Source organism: Salvelinus fontinalis, chromosome 3, assembly GCF_029448725.1.
Source record: "Salvelinus fontinalis isolate EN_2023a chromosome 3, ASM2944872v1, whole genome shotgun sequence".
NCBI lineage: Eukaryota > Metazoa > Chordata > Actinopteri > Salmoniformes > Salmonidae > Salvelinus > Salvelinus fontinalis.
Window position 1 is genome coordinate 6365982 of NC_074667.1, and position 21226 is coordinate 6387207.

The following is a 21226-nucleotide window of genomic DNA, read 5'->3' on the forward strand; positions in this document are numbered from 1 at the left end:
AGGACATCTACTTTGCACGAGACAAGTCATTTTTCCAACCATTGTTTACAGACAGATTATTTCACTTATAATTCACTGTATCACAATTCCAGTGGGTCAGAAGTTTACATACACTAAGTTGACTGTGCCTTTAAACAGCTTGGAAAATTTCAGAAAATGTCATAGCTTTAGAAGCTTCTGATAGGCTAATTGACATCATTTGAGTCATTTGGAGGTGCACCTGTGGATGTATTTCAAGGCCTACCTTCAAACTCAGTGCCTCTTTGCTTGACATCATGGAAAAATCTAAAGAAATCAGCCAAGACCTCAGCTATTTTTTTTAAACCTCCACAAGTCTTTCATCCTTGGGAGCAATTACCAAATGCCTGAAGGTACCACGTTCATCTGTACAAACAATAGTACGCAAGTATAAACACCATGGGACCACGCAGTCGTCTTACCGCTCAGGCAGGAGACGTGTTCTGTCTCCTAGAGATGAACGTACTTTGGTGCAAAAAGTGCAAATCAATCCCAGAACAACAGCAAAGGACTTTGTGAAGATGCTGGAGGAAACAGTTACAAAAGTATCTATATCCACAGTAAAACAAATCCTATATCGACATAACCTGAAAGGCCGCTCAGCAAGGAAGAAGCCACTGCTCCAAAACCGCCATATAAAAGCCAGACTATGGTTTGCAACTGCACATGGGGACAAAGATTGTACTTTTTGGAGAAATATCCTCTGGTCTGAAGGAACAAAAATAGAACTGTTTGGCCACAATGACCATAGTTATGTTTGGAGGAAAAGGGGGAGGCTTGCAAGCTGAAGAACACCATCCCAACCGTGAAGCACAGGGGTGGCAGCATCATGTTGTGGAGGTGCCTTGCTGCAGGAGGGACTGGTGTACTTCACAAAATAGATGGCATCATGAAGTAGGAAAATGATGTGGATAAATTGAAGCAACATCTCAAGACATCAGTCAGGAAGTTAAAGCTTGGTTGCAAATGGGTCTTCCAAATGAACAATGACCCCAAACATACTTCCAAACTTGTGGCAAAATGGATTAAGGACAACAAAGTCAAGGTTTTGGAGTGGCCATCACAAAGCCCTAACCTCAATCCTATAGAAAATTTGTGGGCAGAACTGAACAAGCATGTACAAGCAAGGAGGCCTACAAACCTGAGTCAGTTACACCAGCTCTGTCAGGAGGAATGGGCCAAAATTCACCCAACTTATTGTGGGAAGCTTGTGGAAGGCTACCCAAAACGTTTGACCCAAGTTAAACAATTTAAAGGCAATGCTAACAAATACTAATTGAGTTTAAGTAAACTTCTGACTCACTGGGAATGTGACGAATGAAACAAAAGCTGAAATAAATCATTCTCTCTAATATTATTCTGACATTTCACATTCTTAAAATAAAGTGGTGATCCTAACTGACCTAAGCGACTTTTTACTATGAATAAATGTCAGGAATTGTGAAAAACTGAGTTTAAATGTATTTGGCTAAGGTGTATGTAAACTTCCGACTTAAACTGTATGTAAACATCATTATTAGAGCACTGAGGTTGTGGGTGGTGCAGTTGCCGTACCAGGCGGTGATATAGCCGGACAGGATGTTCTCAATTGTGCATCTGTAGAAGTTTGAGGGTTTTATGTGACAAGCCAAATTTCTTCAGCCTCCTGAGGTTGAAGAGATGCTGTTGCGCCTTCTTCACCGCACTGTCTGTGGGTGGACCATTTCAGTTTGTCCGTGATGTGTACGCCGAGGAACTTAACTTTCCATCCAACTTGGGAAAGTTGGAGCGTTGCTGCACAGCTATTTTCAGGTCTCTCCATAGATGTTCGATCGGGTTCAAGTCCGGGCTCTGGCTGGGCAAATCAAGGACATTCAGAGACTTGTCCCGAAGCCACTCTTGCGTTGTCTTGGCTGTGTGCTTAGGGTCGTTGCCCTGTTGGAAGGTGTACCTTCATCCCAGTCTGAGGTCCGGAGCACTCTGGAGCAGGTTTTCATCAAGGATTTCTCTGTACTTTGTCCCTGCCACTGAAAAACATCCCTACACCATGATGCTGCCACCACCATGCTTCACCGTAGGGGTGGTGCTAGGTTTCCTCCAGATGTGGATCTTGGCATTCAGGCCAGAGAATCTTGTTTCTCATCCTTTAGGTGTCTTTTGGAAAGCTCCAAGTGGGCTGTCATGGAAGCAACTCCTCAGTAAAATTCATGTCTTTTTACTCTACCATAAAGGCCTGATTGTTGGAGTGCAATAGAGATGGTTGTCCTCCTGGAAGGTTCTCCCATCTCCACAGAGAAATTGGAGCTCTGTCAGAGTGACCATCGGGTTCTTGGTCACCTCCCTGACCAAGGCATTCTCCCCCAATTGCTCAGTTTTGCCGGGCGGGCAGCTCTAGGAGTCTTGGTGTTTACAAACTTCTTCCTTTTAAGAATGATGGAGACCACTCTTGGGGACCTTCAATGCTGCAAAAATGTTTTGGTGCCCTTCCCCAGATATGTGCCTCAACACAATCCTGTCTCGGAGCTCTACGGGATCTTATATAGACAGGTGTGTGCCTTTCCAAATCATGTCCAATCAAGTAAATATTCCACAGGTGGACTCGAATCAAGTTTTAGAAACATCTCAAGGATGTTTGAGATTGTTCAAATCAAAGTCGCCACCCTTTGCCTTGATGACAGCTTTGCATACTCTTGGCATTCTCTCAACCAGCTTCATGAGGTAGTCACCAGGAATGAATGCATTTCAATTAACAGATGTGCCTTGTTAATTTGTGAAATTTCTTTCCTTACTGTGTTTGAGCCAATCAGTTGTGTTGTGACAAGGTAGGGTGGGTATACACTTGATAGCCCTATTTGGTAAAAGACCAAGTCCATATTATGGCAAGAACAGCTCAAATAAGCAAAGAGACATTACAGTCCATTGCTTTTTAAGACATGAAGGTCAGTAAATCCTGAAATTAAAGAACTTTGAAAGTTTCAAGTGCAGTTGTAAAAAAACTAAAATAGTGAAAATAAAGAAAACCCCCTTGAATGTGTAGGTGTGTACTAACTTTTGACTGATACTGAATGGTAATACGTTTTTTTTTTTTTTATATAAATTAGCAAAACTTTCTACAAACCCGTTTTTCGCTTTGTCATTATGGGGTATTGTGTGTAGATTGAGATTTAAATTTTATTTAAATCCATTTTAGAATAAGGCTGTAAAGTAACAACATTTGGAAAAAGTCAAGGGGTCTGAATACTTTCTGAATGCACTGTATGTATACTGAACAAAAATGTAAACGCAGCATGCATTCAAAGACTTTACTGAGTTACAATTCATATAAGGAAATCAGTCAATTTGAAATGAATTCATTAGGCACTAATCAATGGATTTAACATGAATGGGAATGCAGATCTGTGTCTGTTAGTCACAGATGCCGTAAAAAAGAAGGTAAGGGCGTGGATCAGAAAACCAGTCAGTATCTGGTGTCACCGCCATTTGCCTCATGCAGCGCGACATCTCCTTCTGATAGAGTTGATCAGGCTGTTGATTGTTTCCTGTGGAACACGCTGTAGTATACGTTGATCGGTGAGTATGCGGGCCATGGAAGAACTGAGATTTTCAGCTTCCAGGAATTGTGTACAGATCCTTGCGACATGGAGCTGTGCATTATCATTCTGAAACATGAGGTGATGGCGGCTGATGAATGGCACAACAATGGGCCTCAGGATCTCGTCACGGTATCTTTGTGCGTTCAAATTGACATTGATCAAATGCAATTGTGTTCGTTGTATGTAGCTAATGCCTGCCCATACCATAACCCCACCGCTACCATGGTGCACTCAAACCGCTCGACCACACAACGCCATACACATGGTCAGCAGTTGAGGCCAGTTGGATGTACTGCCAAATTCTCTAAAACAACGTTGGTGGCTTACGGTAGAAAAATGGGCATTCAATTCTCTGGCAACAGCTCTGGTGGACATTCCTGCAGTCAGCATGCCAATTGCACGCTGCTTCAGAACTTGTTACATTGTGTTGTGTGACACAACTGCACATTTTAGAGTGGCCTTTTATTGACCCCAGCACGAGGTTCACCTGTGTAATGATTATGCTGTTTAATCAGCCTCTTGATATGCCACACTTGTCAGGTGGATGGCTTATGTTGGCAAAGGAGAAATGTTCACTAACAGGGATGTAATCAAATTTGTTCACAAAATTTAAGAGAAATAAGCTTTTTGTGCATATGGAAAATTTCTGGGATCTTTTATTTCAGCTCATGAAACATGGGACCAACACTTTACATGTTGCATTCATGTTTTTGTTCAGTGTATGTCCTCGTGAATATGTCCTCGTAATTCAAATGTTCTTTAAATTCACAACAGGTTTGAGGAACCCTGATCCGATTGGCTCCGGCACCGCCCTACCAGGTGACCCTACAGCGGGGGAGACAGGTAAGGAGACCCAGCCACAGCCTCCCCTGTCCAACAGTGCGTTGCACTGTGCCCACCACCACAACCATGTCCACCCCCAGCGGCAGCCCTGAGAGAGAGGGCTCCACAGGGGGACCCAACCAGCTGGAGTGTCCCCTCTCCTCTCCCCCTGGCATGGACCATTCCATGGGCAGCCCCCTGCTCAGCCCGGACTCATCTTGCCAAGATGCCATGCTCTCAGCCCCCGCCGCCTCCCCCGCTGACTCGGAGAGCCTGAGCCCTGACGAGCTAGAGCTGCTGGCCAAGCTGGAGGAGCAGAACAGGTGAGAAAGAGATGGGAACAGGGGTTCACATGTGTTGCACAGTAGCTACAGGTAACTGCCAAAATAAAGGAAACACCAACATAAGTTGTCTTTAATAGGGCGTTGGGCCACCACGAGTGGCCAGAACAGCTTCCATCCACCTTGGCATAGATTCTACAAGTGTCTGGAACTCTGTTGGAGGCATGCGACACCATTCTTCCACGAGAAATTCCATAGTTTATTGTTTTGTTGATGGTGGTGGAAAAGGCTGTCTCAGGCACTGCTCCAGGATCTCCCATAAGTGTTCAGTTGGGTTGAGATCTGGTGACTGACACACACGCTTTAAACCCCCTATACTCCTTTGAGACTCCTCTTTCAAAGTCACTGAGATCTCTTCTTTTAGACATGGTAGCCAAATGAAAGGCCAACTGGGCGTTTTTATACATGGATGCTAAGCATGATGGGATGTTAATTGCTTAATTAACTCAGGAACCACACCTGTGTAGAAGCACCTGCTTTCAGTATACTTTGTATGCCTCATTTACTCAAGTGTAATTTATTTAGGCAGTTACCTGTATGTTTCCATTAACTTGTCCAGTGGTTTTGTGTAGACATTTAGAACGTTTGCATAGAAAATAGATGTGACAATTGCCTGCCACGTTGCGTTTCCATTGAACTGTCGTGTCGATTTAAAAACATCTGGACTTAATGACATCCCACAAGTGGTTGAAATGTTTCCATTATCCATTTAAGGCAAATTGCACATTAATAAATTGGCGGCAGCCTCTATGCCCTCCCATGTATGCCCTCCCATGTATGCCCTCCCATGTATGCCCTCCCATGTATGCCCTCCCACCTATCTGTTTCATGTCTGAGGTAGCTCCCAAAAGCCAGCATGGATAGAATGCAAGCATTTATGAATATTTGCCATATTCTAATAATTCTCCTGTGCCACCTTGTCGCCATGGTGAAACTTGCACTCCTGTAGATCTGAAATAATTAGATCTTGAACTTGCAACCAGAAAAGCAACGCTAAGCAATTCAGGCATTATTGAAAGTCACTGCAAAGGAACATTCTTTTTTTATAGTAAAATGTTTTATTTGGGAAGTAGTTGACATTTAGAATTTAATGTAGATTCGATGTGCCCCTCGTCTACCTTAAAAAATAATTTGGCAATAATTTATTAGATGAACACTGTTTCCATCATTTGTTGCAATAAGGAAAGTTCTACAAAATAAAAATCCACCCCTATTGAACGGATAAAAATGTTGTTGATCTTTAGAACATTTCTCCTATATCTGCCGTTTCCATGACACATGTCACAAAGATTTTGTTTTTGCAACATTGCTTTTCTCGAGTTAACTTTGTTCAATGGAAACCTACTGTTAGGTTGTGCCTGGTGACTGGTCTCGCATGGCTGCGTTCAAGATCACTTCGCTGTTGTGAGAATGGCGTTTGCAACTGGACAAGTCAGTTAAGAACAAATTCTTATTTACAATGACGGCCTACCCCGACCAAACTCGGACGTCGCTGGGCCAATTGTGCACCGCCCTATGGAACTCCCAATCACGGCCGGATGTGATGCAGCCTGGATTCGAACCAGGTACTGCAGTGACAACTCTTGCACTGAGATGCAGTGTCTTAGACCACTCACAAACAAACAGGTACTGTCCAGCGATTCAACTGTGTTCCAGCACATTGCTATGAGGCTTCCAGGTCAGTATGGGGTAGCAGAGGTTAGCCTCTCCCCGCTGTGGGTAGCTTCAGAGCAGATGCACTGAGCAGATGTGTCATTGGGCTGGAGGAGCTTCTGGCCAAGGCCTAGCGGGCCGGCTAGGCTAGCTGTGAGACGCTTTGATGCCAGAGCTGGAACATGCACTGTTGAACCTTCCTCTTTTGCCTCTGTGAGCTGGACATTTGCTGTTACTGGCACGGTATTATAGCCAATGTGTTCAGTACTCCGGCTGCGTCCCAAATGGCACCCTATTCCCTATGTAGTGCACTACTTTTGACCAGGGCCCAGATGAGCTCTGGTCAAAAGCAGTGCACTATATAGGGAAAAAGCTGCCATTTTGGATGCAACCTCAATGTGTGTCTACTATCAGAGTAGCTGCTACGGCCTTGGCACTGATAAGTATCTCAACAATAGGCCCACTATCAGAGAGGTGCTCAAGGCTCAGTGTCTTGACGTAGTAGTATTAAAGGTACTGCTGGTTGTTTGTGCCCTCCAGTGTTTTAGATGACATTCTCCCACACGTGATTTTCTACTACATGGGGTAATAATTAAAAACGGTTCAAATAGATAGTCTAATTTAATGCAAAGGAGAAAATAACATTAAGCCTGAAAAGTTTAACATCATGGATTAACAATAAAAATATCAAAACAAGACTAGTGTAATGAAAGCATAAGTGGCTCTTGATTCACTCATATGATCCTTGTCTGACGACCTTTGACCTCTAACCCCTTGATACCCCCTCCTCCTCCCCAGACTTCTGGAGGCGGACTCCAAGTCGATGCGTTCGATGAGCGGCTCGCGGCGGAACAGCGGCTCGTCCCTGGTGTCCAGCTCCTCTGCCTCGTCCAACCTGTCCCACCTGGAGGAGGACACCTGGATCCTGTGGGGACGCATCGTCAACGAGTGGGACGAATGGAGACGCAAGAAGGACAAGCTGCTCAAGGTGAGGGGGGTGGATGGATGAGTTATCAAGAGACTGATAGAGCAAAGGGAAGAGAGGGGAGAAGATGGAGAGAGGACATGGGGAAAATTGGTGTTGGAGGGCCAGTAGGAGGCACCCTTCCCTCTGGCCTAAAAATAATATCCCAATTTCCCAGGGCAGTGATTGGGGACATTGCCCTGTGTAGGGTGCCGTCTTTCGGATGGGACATTAAATGGGTGTCCTGACTCTGTGGTCACTAAAGATCCTATGGCACTTATCGTAAGAGTAGGGGTGTTAACCCCGGTGTCCTGGCTAAATTCCCAATACCATCACGGTCACCTAATCATCCCCAGTTTACAATTGGCTTATTCATCCCCCTCCTTTCCCCTGTAACTATTCCCCAGGTCGTTGCTGTAAATGAGAATGTATTCTCAGTCAAATTACCTGGTAAAATAAGGGTTAAATAAAATTAAAATAGGAAAGCAGACAGAGCCAGGGAGAGAGGAACAGAACAGCAGGAGAGATTAGAGGAGAAAATGGGAGTGAGGACAAATGAGGAGAGAGCACAGATGGAGGGATATGATAAGTTAAGATATGAGATGACGTAGATATTCAGTATAGGCTAGGATGTAGAGTTCTACACTAAGCTGAGAATTAGATTTGTGAAATAAACCTTTCTTTTCACCTCCAGGAGCTGATCCGTAAGGGCATCCCACACCACTTCCGGGCCATCGTGTGGCAGCTGCTTGGTAACGCCACAGACATGCCAGTGAAGAACCAGTACTCTGAGCTGCTCAAGATGTCCTCGCCCTGCGAAAAGCTCATCCGCCGGGACATCGCCCGCACCTACCCCGAGCATGAGTTCTTCAAGGGCCAGGACAGCCTGGGTCAGGAGGTGCTCTTCAACGTCATGAAGGTGAGGATATTTTGACCTTTGACCTTGAACTGCATTATTAGAATGTTGTTTCTTAGGTTTAAATGGATAATCATAATGGATTTGGTATGATTAGTCATTTTTGTACTAGTGAGATGTGCAGTTGGATGAACAGTTAGAAGCAGTTACATCTGCATTGCTTGCTGTTTGGGGTTTTAGGCTGGGTTTCTGGTTTTAGGGCTTTATAAATAAATGTGATTGATTTGAGTTAAATGTGTATTTAAACTGTATGGGCTGGTTTCCCAGACTCTGATTCAGCCTAGTCCTGGACTAAAAAGCTTAACAAATGTAGAATCTCTAAACTTAATCTGTGTCTGGGAAACCTCCCCAATGACTATAGGTTTGTTTATATTGATTGATGTCTGTGTGTCCAGGCGTATTCTCTGGTGGACCGGGAGGTGGGCTACTGCCAGGGCAGTGCCTTCATCGTGGGCCTGCTGCTCATGCAGGTAACGTCTCTTCAGCAACCCTCTAGTCTAGACATTCCCCTCTCTTGCTATCGCGCTACGTTGTGCTAAATACGGAATTGTCCTGATTCTACCCTTTTTCGTTGCTTATACAGTATGAATAAATTACCTCTGAGCTCCTGATTTTAGTGTGAATGCACACAGTCACACAGCCTGACCCGGTCTCTCCTGTGGCCCTCTAGATGCCAGAGGAGGAGGCGTTCTGTGTGTTTGTGCGTCTGATGCAGGAGTACCGTCTGAGGGAGCTTTTCAAACCAACCATGGCTGAACTAGGCCTCTGTATCTACCAGTTTGAATACCTGCTGCAGGTTAATAAACTTTATCCATCTCCATATGTCACGCTGGCCAATGTAGAAGGTTGAATGTGTCCCAAATGGCAACTTAGACCCTATAAAGTGCACTACTTTTGAACAGGGCCAATAGGTCAAAAGTAGTGCACTATGTAGGGAATACAGTGCCATTTAGGATGTATCTATTGTCAAATGAACTAAAACCTTAAGGGCCTTGCAGGTGTCTGGGATTGAAATTATTATTATATTTTTTTACCTCAAAAATGTCTGGTTTTAAGTAAGTATGTATACAGTGTACTGTAGTTGGGGAATAAGCACAGATATTGCAATTCTAAAGTTGTCCACTATGGGGCAGCAAATAGATTTATACAGCAAAGACTTGAGCTAGGTTAGTCCTTACATTTTTAATAGTACCACTTTGAAACCATTACGGGTTTGTAGCTCAACTAAAACCCGTATTATAAACTGGGTGGTTCGAGACCTGACTTCTGATTGGCTGACAGCCATGGTATATCAGACCGTATACCACGGGTATGATAAAACATTTATTTTTACTGCTCTAATTACATTGGTAACTAGTTTATAATAGCAATAAGGCACCTCTGGGGTTTGTGATATATGGCCAATATACCACAGCTAAGGACAGTGTCCAGGCACACCGCTTTGCATCGTGCATAAGGACAGCCCTTTGCTGTGGTATATTGGCCATATACCACACCCCCTCGTGCCTTATTGCTTAATTAACTCCTCTCGTATCTTTCCCTCTCATCCACCCTCTTTCCTGATCACAACAGGAGCAGCTCCCGGAGCTGAACGTCCACTTCCGTTCTCAGAGTTTCCACACCTCCATGTACGCCTCCTCCTGGTTCCTGACTCTCTTCCTCACCTTCCTCCCCATGCCCGTCGCCACACGCATCTTTGATATCTTCATGTACGAGGTAAGAGACTCACCACTGGTGTCTTGTGTGAGAATGTGTTTGGGTGAACATATACTTGAAAAAATCTACATAGTGGATCCCATATACATTATGTTTGATTTGAAATGTAACCTTTATTTACAGGTTGATGTAGCACTATGATTGTGTTGACTTGAACTTTGATTCCCTGTCTTCAGGGTCTGGAGATTATATTTCGTGTGGGCATGGCCATTCTGCAGTACAACCAGACTGACCTCATCCAGCTGGACATGGAGGGCATGTCTCAGGTAACAACCACTAGCCCCCCATAGGGCTCTGGTCAAAAGTAGTGGGCAATATTTGGAATAGGGTGCCATTTGGGATTTATCCCATGAAAGGCACTACAGCAGGGTTCCCCAATAAGCTGTTTCACCATTAAGTAATCCAGCTTTAAATTAAGGGACCTAATTTGTGATTTTATTTCCCCCCCCCCCTCAAGTTTTCTGAGATTTTATTTAAATAAATAAAAAATCTTTCTTGGATGTAAAAGACTGTAAAATTACCAGAAAATGAGCTCAGTGATTTTAATTTAGGACATCTATTCCCAAGTAGTCCCACGGATAAATGGAGGCACGTGATCGTATCACAATGTAATCAAGGTTTGAAATTCTAATTGTTTTGTCAAATACTATATCTGTTCTTGAGGTCAATTTGCAGTGTACAAATTATTTATAACTATGATTCCGGCCCCCCACCCATCCGCTCAAGGAAAAAAAATCGGCCCACAGCTAAATGTAATTGGGGACCCCTGCGCTATAGTATAAATCATGAATTATCACTGTAGATAGATACAAGACCGACTGAAGGCAAGAAAAACTAAAGAGTGAAATTAACCATTGTATAAGCATATGGGCATTTGTGAAGTGTCTTTACTTCAATTATCATGTGATACCTACTGAATGTATTATTCCCTTTCATAGTGTATTAACAGGAGATATTCTCGTTCAGAGTGTCTTAACAGGACATCATCTCGTTCAGAGTGTCTTAACAGGACATATTCTCATTCAGAGTGTCTTAACAGGACATATTCTCATTCAGAGTGTCTTAATAGGACATATTCTCGTTCAGAGTGTCTTAACAGGACATATTCTCGTTCAGAGTGTCTTAACAGGACATATTCTCATTCAGAGTGTCTTAACAGGACATATTCTCGTTCAGAGTGTCTTAACAGGACATCATCTCGTTCAGAGTGTCTTAACAGGACATATTCTCGTTCAGAGTGTCTTAACAGGACATATTCTCGTTCAGAGTGTATTCTATGAAGCTCTAACCATGTCTCTTCCTTCTCTCACAGCACTTCCAGAAGGTGATCCCCCACCAGTTTGACAGCTGCCCAGACAAGCTGATCCTGAGGGCCTACCAGGTCAAATACAACCCCAAGAGGATGAAGAAGTAGGCTCTGCTTCTGATAACAATACTGGCTTTAGGTTGTAGACTACAGTTAATATGGGCCAATGGGACCAGGCTTGTAGTGTTGTTACTATACAAAGCATGCTTTCAGTTTAAGATGATTAGTTTCAGTTTTATTTGCACAGTCAAATGCATAAATGTAAAATAGAAACACATTGTATGAATCTAACTCTACTAAAATGCTTTTATTTGCCAGGTTGGAGAAAGAGTACACCACAATCAAGAACAAAGAAATGGAGGAGCAGATAGAGATCAAGGTGTGCGTGTGCACATGCCCGTCTAACTTTTTCTTTGAGCGAATCTATTAATAGACCGACAGAATATATATATTTTTCTGTCTTACTTACAAAGTCCCCAATTTATAAGCCTTGTATAATGACTAATACAGTTTCCTAACTGTCTCTCTACCCGTCTGCACATCCACAGAGGTTACGCACAGAGAACAGACTTCTGAAGCAGAGGATTGAGACATTGGAGAAGGTAAGCGATGGAAACTTGGCTTCGAGTCAGACACTCACTTTAGCGCTTATGTGAATAAGGTTGATGATGTACAATAAAACACAGGCAGAAACATGAAGCTAAAATATAGCCATGCCAACTAAGACTTATATCCTGTCACATTTACAGAATAAGTGAGGTGACTTAAGTTGTGAATGTACCTAAGGACAGAGACCATGTCTGTTGATTTTGTGTGCGTGAGTGGATGATTTAAAAGGATGGGCCTTATTCTAGACCGGAGCCACTGAGTCTCTCCTCCTTTTCCAAGTACTCTGGCTTTTCTTCCCCTCTTGCTTCTCTCCTGTTGTCCTCTGAGTAATGCTTTTTGTCTTTTCCTTTCTTTTTGTATTCCTTCTCTCACACAAACCCTCTTTCACTCTGTATTATCGATTTCTTTCTCACCCTCTCTTATTTATTTTCTGGTGTCACATTTCCGTCACTCGTTTGCCCTGTTTGTATCCTTCCTTCTTCGTGTTCGTCTTTATTTCTCCCTATTCTCTCCTTATCCTTTTCTTATCTTCTTCCTCTCCTTCACTCGTGTCGTAGGAAAGTGCTGCTCTAGCAGACAGGCTGATACAGGTACCGTACTGGAAAACCACCTCTCCTCTTCTAACACCTTCCTTCCTCCTGCACATCCTCTCTCTGTCTCCTTGACAGTGACCAATCAATGCCTGACTTCTGCATGAGAGAATGTTTTGTTTGTCTGTCTGTACGTCTGTCTGTCAGACCATGCTCCCCCTTGACCGCATGTGCGTCTGTGTGTCCAATGTAGGAGCTCTAATATTAAGGCCTACAGCCCTGCATGTGGAAACACAATGCCCTCTGTCATTTATTAGGATATAAATGTCTTTGTAGGGTAATTACAACCTAATAGGAATGGATACAGAAGTGCCATTTATATTCTACTCTGTCAACTCCTAATATCTAACCTCCAAATGGGAAAGTGTTAAAGCTAAGCCCAATTCCCTCGAAATTCAAACCAACGTTGTCGATACACCCCCCCCCCCCCCCCCCCCCCCAGACATATTCCCTATAACTGACACGGCCCCCCTCTGGTCTCTGACCCTGTGTCTTCACTATTCCAGGGTCAGGTGACGCGGGCGCAGGAGGCGGAGGAGAACTATGTGATCAAGCGGGAGCTGGCGGTGGTGAGGCAGCAGTTCAGCGTGACCAATCAGAACCTGGAGAAAGCCCAGGACACCATCGGAGAACTGCAGCGGGAGAAGGTAAGGAATGATCTGGAGTCAGTGTGGGTGAGATATTGGGATGCTGCAGGGGCAGGGACTCAGATGTAGAACTGATCTAGAGTCAGGATTTGATGAACGGTGCACCCGTTTTAGGCTTTCACTCAGAGATTATGAGTAAAATTCTCAAATACAAGTCTACTGCAATGGATAACAAGCTCTAAAAGTTACAAATGACAAAACATGTTTTTGATGCACCAGTGTCGGGTATTGAAAATGACCAGCACTAGGCTGTATAGACTGTGGTTGCCCCTGTAGGATTTTTTTGTTCTTGTTTGGGGAACTTGTTTGGTCTTCTGCTCGTAAAATAATTGACATAATTTTTTGCACATCTAAATCGATGACATTGACAAATTCTTCGGCGAGAAAAAAAATAAAGGCTGGTGTTGGTGAGAACGGTGAAGTGTCAAAGTGAATTTCCCCAACTCAGTTTGTTGAGTTGTGGCCAGAGTGACACAGTTAGTGGATGTTGGATGATAGACAGTATCGGTATGCCTCATAATCAGTGATGTAAAGTACTACTTAAGTCATTTTTTGGGGTCTCTGTACTTTACTATTTATATTTTTCACAACTTTTACTCCTCTACATTCCTAATGAAAATAATGTACTTTTTACTCCATACATTTTCCCTGACACCCAAAAGCACTCGTTACATTTTGAATGTTTAGCAGGATAGAAAATGGTCCGAATCGCACAGAACATCCCTGGTCATCCCTACTGCCTCTGATCTGGTGGACTCAGTAAACACAAATTCTGTTTTTAAATGATGTATGAGTTTTGGAGTGTGACCCTGGCTATCCGTAAATTAAAAATGGTGCTGTCTGATTTGCTTAATATAAGGAAGAAGAAATTATTCGTACTTTTGATACTTAAGTATATTTAAAACCAAATATGTTAAGACTTTTACTCAAGTAGTATTTTACTGGGTGACTTTCACTTTTACTTGAGTCATTTTCTATTAAGGTTTCTTTACTTTTACTCAAAATGTATTATCTGTGTATATACAATTTTAAAGAAAATATGTCTAGAAGTCAACGGTTGCAGTGTATACATGTTATTCTGCCCCTATGCTATTCATACCATGTAACAGAATAACAACATGTGTTTTCCAAACAGTTCAGAATAATCTGTGTATGGATGTTTGTGATTTGTCAGTTTAGGATCAAGTTGATTATCGTCTTAACGTAAGTGTTTGGGTAGCGCTTTGATCGTGGACAGGCTGGCAAACACTTTCTTTGTTTCTCTTAATTGGTCATATCTGAAAACTTCACTTAAAATACAGAAACTGAATCACTACCAAAGTAACTGTTTGACGCTCACTTACAGTAATTCTGTGTGTGTTTTTAGGATGGTGTTGCTTGTCAAAGTATTGACTGTTTCTAATGTAGAATCATTGCTTTCAGTTGCCAGTTGAACAACATCGTACATTATAAATCAAAACAAATGTTATTTGTCACATGTACCGAATACGTACAAGCCCTTAACCAATAATGCTTAGTCGAGGCAATTATGGTAATTTGTACATGCAGTTAGGGGTGAAATGACTATGCATTGATAGTAAACAGCGAGTAGCAGCAGTGTAAAAAATAAAGGGGGGGGGTGTCAATGCAAATAGTCTGGGTGGCCATTTGATTAATTGTTCAGCAGTATTATGGCTTTGGGGTAGAAGCTGTTAAGGAGCCTTTTGGACCTAGACTTGGCTTGCCGTGCAGTAGCAGAGGGAACAGTCTATGACTTGGGTGACTGGAGTCTTTGCCAATTTTTTGGGCCTTCTTTTCCTGTCGTTCACGATCATCTACTTTGTCTTGCTCACGTTGAGGGAGAGGTTGTTGCCCTGGCATCACACTGCCAGTTCTCCGACCACCTCCCTATAGGCTGTCTCATTGTTGTCAGTGATCAAGCCTACCACTGTTGTGTCGTCAACAAACTTAATGATGGTGTTGGAGTCATGCTTGGCCATGCAGTTGTGGGTGAAAAGGGAGTGTACAGGAGGGGACGAAGCCCATACCCCTGAGTGGCCCTCGTATTGAAGATCAGCATGGCAGATGTGATGTTACCTACCCTTAACACCTGGGGGCAGCACGTCAGGAAGTCCGAGATTTAGTTGCAGAGGGAGGTGTCTAGTCCCAGGGTCCTTTGTTTATTGATGAGCTTTGTGTGCACTATGTTGTGGAACGCTGAGTTGTAGTGAATGAATAGCATTCTCACATAGGTGTTCCTTTTGTCCAGGTGGGAAAGGGCAGTGTGGAGTGCAATAGAGATTGCATCATCTGTGGATCTGTTGGGGCAGTATGCAAATTGGAGTGGGTCTAGGGTTTCCGGGATGATGGTGTCAAGGTGAGCCATGGACGGCCTTTCAAAGCAGTTCATGGCTACCGAGGTGAGTGCTACGGCGCGGTAGTCACTGTATAGAGTTTGATGTTTGACCTGTTCTAAATCCATAGTGTTATAACATTGTGTTCACCCAGGGCTGGTGTTGTATAAGCCAGATGTATGAGCATTCTAATGCATAGATGTAGACAGACAGCCATGGTGAAGTGGACAATAGTGTGATGTTGAATGGGTAGACAGACCATGCCTGTAGCCCAACTGGTCCAGCACAATAGGGGTTCAGTTATTCTATTGTGGCTGTGTGTTAGCGGCTGTGTGTCGCCTGTCCTTGTGTGTGTTAGTGTGTGTTGTATGCTACAGAAACACCGAATGCTCCTCTGTGACTTTGCCTCTAGGTGCAGTGCATCATGTGGGCAGCATGTTTTTTTAATTGTTTTTATCTTTCTCACACACGCACACTTTATTTTAGTCGATTCAAACACGTGTGAGTCACTTAGTGCTTGACTCCGTTTTGAATGCAAGTCCCCAACTACGGCAGAAACAAAAGATGATGTGTTTCTGTTACTAAATGTGTCAGGAACCACAACTCTTTCTACATACGTTAGTTTCACAGTTTCAATTTATTGGCAGGGGAAACGTATGTTTACATTGCCAAACGGAATGGATAATCAACAAAAGTGACATGAACAGTAAACTTTACACTCTCAAAAGTTTCAAAGGAATAGAGACATTTCCAATGTCATTGTGGCTGTGTACAGTATGTACAGTGTTGTAACAATGTGCTGTTTCTCTTCATACTCAAGACACAGAAGTCACACTAATGACACTCATTCACCATGTGACGAATATGGTGTGAGAGTTCACACGAGTTTGCATGTCTCACCATTGTTTCTTGACTCCCTCCTCCATCAGGCTTTCAACATCAGTGAACTAAGTTTAGATCGACTAGAATCAGTGGTATAGGTGTGTGTGTGTGGTGTTGCTATGGAATTGGAGTTTCAGGTGTGGTCAGATAATGTGTTGTGCTGCCGATGACTAGCCTGGGTGTATTACCAAGCCAGAATTCACACACCCCCACCTCTCACTTCTCTCTCACATTGAAACTGAGTGGGTACTTTAATTCACAAAGAAAGAAAGGCCTTTATGCCATGCATACACATGCAAAGTTATTGGTTTGTCCCAACGTTCTCTCTCTCACCATCTCTCTCTTTCTGTCTCTTCTCTCTGAAACGCAACTAGTGAGAAACGGACATGTTTTTGGTTGGTTGACCCCTTTGCCAACCCACATCCCTTCTGTCCATCCCACCACAACTATCACAGCTACACAGAGCCGTACTCCACATCTCCGTTTAGTACATCACTCATTTATCTGCTTGGGTGTACACAAATGAGGTGAATCTACCTGGTGGATGCACCAGACTTTGTAAGTGGTTCCCATATCCACATCAATAGAAAACGGCAATTTTAGACAGACATTCTTCTGACCCATCAATCACCAGCAGTCGCAAAGTGCTGTACACATACCCAGCCTAAATTCCCAAAACAGCAAGCAATCCAGATGTAGAAGCACAGTGGCTAGGAAAAACTCCCTAGAAAGGAAGGAACCTAGGAAGAAACCTAGAGAGGAACCAGGCTCTGAGGGGTGGCCAGTCCTCTTCTGACTTTGCTGGGTGGATGATCTTTATCTTCTGATGCCTTAGTACACAGAAAAGTTTGATTGGTTGGTATGTGTAGTGGCAGTTCAGGATTGGTCCCAGTGTGTTATCTCAGTTTATAATTGGTCCATGTGTTGTCTCAGTACACAGAGCAGTTTGTAACCGGTCTGCAGACGCAGCTGGAGCAGTCCCGGCTGCAGGAGGCAGAGCTACTGGGAGCCCTCAAAGAGATGCAGGACAAAGTACTGGACCTAGAGAAGGTAAGAGAACACACCTGTGTGTGTGGTTATATCTGTGTGTTTAATATCTTGATTGTGTGTGTGTGTTCCAGAGGAGAAGCTCTCTGCCTGATGAGAACAACGTGGCCCAGCTGCAGGATGAGCTGAAGCTGGTGAAGCTCAGAGAGCTGGAGACACTGCACTCCTTCAGAGAGATGCAGGACACGGTGACCGAGCTTAACCAGCGCTGGCAGGTAAGTAACACATCACAGAAGACTGTACAGTAGGGAACTGAATGCTTCAGAAGGGGAGAGCATAGTAGAGGTGACTAGAAGAACAGGGTTTATGTAACAGTGTTGCTTCCGCCCCTCTCCTCGCCCCAACCTGGGCTAGAACCAGATACGCTCTACACACATCGACAACAGTCACCCTCAAAGTATCGTTACCCATTTCTCCACAAAGGCCACGGCCCTTGCAGAGCAAGGGAAACAACTACTTCAAGGTCTCCGAGCGAGTGACGTCAGGGAGAGATGGATAGAGAACCGATGCACCATGGTTGTTGGCTCTCTAACCTGTTCTTCATCTCCGCTCCTCTCTCTCTCCAGCTCCACATGTCAAAAGGTGGCGGGGGTCACTGGAAGGAATCCCCCAAGAAGAATGCCCTGAATGAGCTGCAGGACAAGCTGATGGGGGTGCGTCTGAGAGAGGCCCAGGCCCAGGCTGAACTCAGGGAGGTCAAACTCCAAGCCATACAGCTGGAGAGCCAGGTCAGTGGAATAACTTTAGTCTGATGCCAAATCTGTTTGTGCTCTATCTATATAAAAGTGATCCATTTTGTGTTATTTCCTTAGTCTGATCCCAGGTCTGTTGCATGTAACAATGACCATAGGAGTTGGCAAGACAGTGCTGGGACCAGCCTAGGGAAATACATTGTATTGGATCACATTTCTAAAAGAGACTTTCATTAGGCCTAAATGACTAAGGGGTAACTCATACATCAAATACTATGTGGAAATGGTAGATAAATGCCTAGGACAAGTTCAATTGTGACATTATATGACATTGTGAAAGAACAATGCAGTATAAAAGTGGTCAGGAAGATGCATATACTGCCTCATCTTTTTGATTTATGGGAAAGTACCTCACTCAGTGTTTTAACATTCAGTTCCACACTCATGTTTCTCACCCTGATGAGTGAGATGTTTGACTTTTGTGGTGGATTATTCACAGCTCTATACAACACCACAGGCCTACACACACACATTTTTGTTACAGTTCATCACTTTGGGCCGCAGGTTGGCATTTATTGGGATGACTCATGTACTGGAGGCAGCTCTGCAGAGTGGTCACGAGCTAGCACAGCCAGTCATAATAGCAGATTGTAAACCTAACCTTAAATTAAGACCAAAAAGCGTATTTTTTTTCACGAATGTTTACAAAATAGGCAATTTTGACTTTGTAGCCTGCCCATCTAGTGGAAATCTCTCGGCACTGCCTCCAGGACGAGATTCATCCCAATAAACGTTAACCTGCCTTTAGGCCTTTTTCTAACTTGACAAATGTGTGCATAACTCAGTTTCACATAAATAATGCATTGATGCCAACAGGTGATTTGCGTTTGTGGAAGTACAAGTTGTTCATTTCTCAAATTAGCTTTTTGCTACAAACTGTTGATTGTCTAAGTGTTTTAACAATAAAAAGAGGCAGACAACTAATATCATATATAGTACCAGTCAACATTTTGAACCCATCTACTCATTCAAGGGTTTTTATTTATTTTTACTATTTTCTACATTCTAGAATAATAGTGGTCAGGAAGATGACTATGACTACTATCAAAACTATGATATAACACATCATTTAGTAACCACAAAAGTGTTAACTTCTTACGGCTGAAATCCCGTTAACGGGATCGATATGACAACATTTTTCCAGCCAAAGAGAGGAGTCACAAAAAGCAGAAAGAGATAAAATTAATCATTAACCTTTGATGATCTTTATCAGATGACACTCATAGGACTTCATGTTACACAATACATGTTTACATTGGCGCGTTATGTTCAGTAATGTTTTGCTTCCAAAACATCCGGTGATTTTGCAGAGAGCCACATTAATTTACAGAAATACTCATAAACATGATAAAAGATACAAGTGTTATGCATGGAATTATAGATAAACTTCTCCTTAATGCAACCGCTGTGTCAGATTTCAAAAAAGCTTTACGGAAAAAGCACACCATGCAATAATCTGAGTACAGCGCTTAGAGACCAAAACAAGCCATACAGATACACACCATGTTGTGGAGTCAACAAAAGTCAGAAATAGCATTATAAATATTCACTTACCTTTGATGATCTTCATCAGAATGCACTCCCAGGAATCCCAGTTCCACAATAAATGTTTGTTTTGTTCGATTAATCCATTTGTGTCCAAATACCTCCTTTTTGTTCACGCGTTTAGTTTACAAATTCAAATTCACACGGCGCAGGCACTTAGTTCAGACAGTTCCATTAGATTTCGTAGAAACATGTCAAACGATGTATAGAATCAATCTTTAGGATGTTTTTATCATAAATCTTCAATAATGTTTCAACCGGACAATTCCTTTGTCTTTAGAAAGGAAAAGGAACGCAGCTAACTCTCACGGGCACACGCGAGACTTAGCTCATGGCATTCTGCCAGACACCTGACTCAATCAGCTGTTATTCGCCCCCCCTTCACAGTAGAATCTTGAAACAAGGTTCTAAAAACTGTTGACATCTAGTGGAAGCGTTAGGAAGTGCAATTGAACCAAATTTGACACTGTATATTGGATAGGCAAAGACTTGAAAACCTACAAACCTCAGATTTCCCACTTCCTGGTTGGATTTTGTTCACAGGTTTTTGCCTGCCATATGAGTTCTGTTATACTCACAGACATCATTCAAACAGTTTTAGAAACTTCAGATTGTTTTCTATCCAAATCAACTAATAATATGCATATCTTAGCTTCTGGGCCTGAGTAGCAGGCAGTTTACTCTGGGCACCTTATTCATCCAAGCTACTCAATACTGCCCCCCAGCCATAAGATTAAACAAATCAAATGTCTTTGAGATTCTTCAAATAGCCACACTTTGCCTTGATGACAGCTTTGCACACTCTTGGCATTCTCTCAACCTGCTTCACCTGGAATGCTTTTACAACAGTCTTGAAGGAGTTCCCACATATGCTGAGCACTTGTTGGCTGCTTTTCCTTCACTCTGCGGACCAACTCATCCCAAACCATCTCAATTGGATGGGGTCGGGTGATTGTGGAGGCCAGGTCATCTGATGCAGCACTCATCACTCTTCTTGGTCAAATAGCCCTTACACAGCCTGGAGGTGTGTTTTGGGTCATTGTCCTGTTGAAAACAAATGATAGTCCCACTAAGCGTAAACCAGATGGGATGGCATATTGCTGCAGAATGCTGTGGTAGCCATGCTGGTTAAGTGTGCCTTGAATTCTAAATAAATCACAGACAGTGTCAGCAGCAAAGCACCATCACACCACCTCCTCCATGCTTCATGGTGGATAACCACACATGCTGAGATCATCTGTTCACCTACTCTGCGTCTCACAAAGACACGGCGGTTGAAACCAAAAATCTCAAATTTGGACTCATCAGACCAAAGGAAAGGTTTCCACCAGTCTAATGTCCATTGCTCGTGTTTCTTCTTATTGGTGTCATTTGTAGTGGTTTCTTTGCAGCAATTCGACCATGAAGGCCTGTTTTCATGCAGTTTCCTCTGAGCAGTTGATGTTGAGATGTGTCTGTTACTTGAACTCTGTTGCAATTTCTGAGGCTTGTAACTAATGAACTTTTCCTCTGC

General features: G+C 43.2%; 1 protein-coding gene across 10 annotated transcripts in view; it reads left to right on the plus strand.

Annotated features, from left to right (window-relative positions):
* The window catches only part of LOC129836932 (EVI5-like protein), a 91568-nt gene that overhangs the window by 62223 nt on the left and 8119 nt on the right, over positions 1 to 21226 (plus strand). For 6 of the 10 annotated variants that reach the window (XR_008756678.1, XR_008756674.1, XR_008756679.1 and 3 more), the window contains one exon: positions 4365 to 4501. Coding sequence is in view for 4 of the 10 variants with exons in the window: in XM_055902934.1 (XP_055758909.1) it covers positions 4500 to 4735; positions 7205 to 7394; positions 8065 to 8289; positions 8682 to 8756; positions 8957 to 9082; positions 9859 to 10002; positions 10179 to 10268; positions 11315 to 11412; positions 11627 to 11687; positions 11857 to 11910; positions 12475 to 12507; positions 13014 to 13154; positions 17303 to 17419; positions 17491 to 17631; positions 17983 to 18144 (1893 nt within the window). In the remaining 6 variants the exon portion in view is untranslated. Of the gene's footprint in view, positions 1 to 4364; positions 4736 to 6104; positions 6319 to 7204; positions 7395 to 8064; positions 8290 to 8681; positions 8757 to 8956; positions 9083 to 9858; positions 10003 to 10178; positions 10269 to 11314; positions 11413 to 11626; positions 11688 to 11856; positions 11911 to 12474; positions 12508 to 13013; positions 13155 to 17302; positions 17420 to 17490; positions 17632 to 17982; positions 18145 to 21226 lie in introns of those variants that run through there. The other 4 variants (XM_055902934.1, XM_055902936.1, XM_055902937.1 and 1 more) reach the window with 2 other exon arrangements.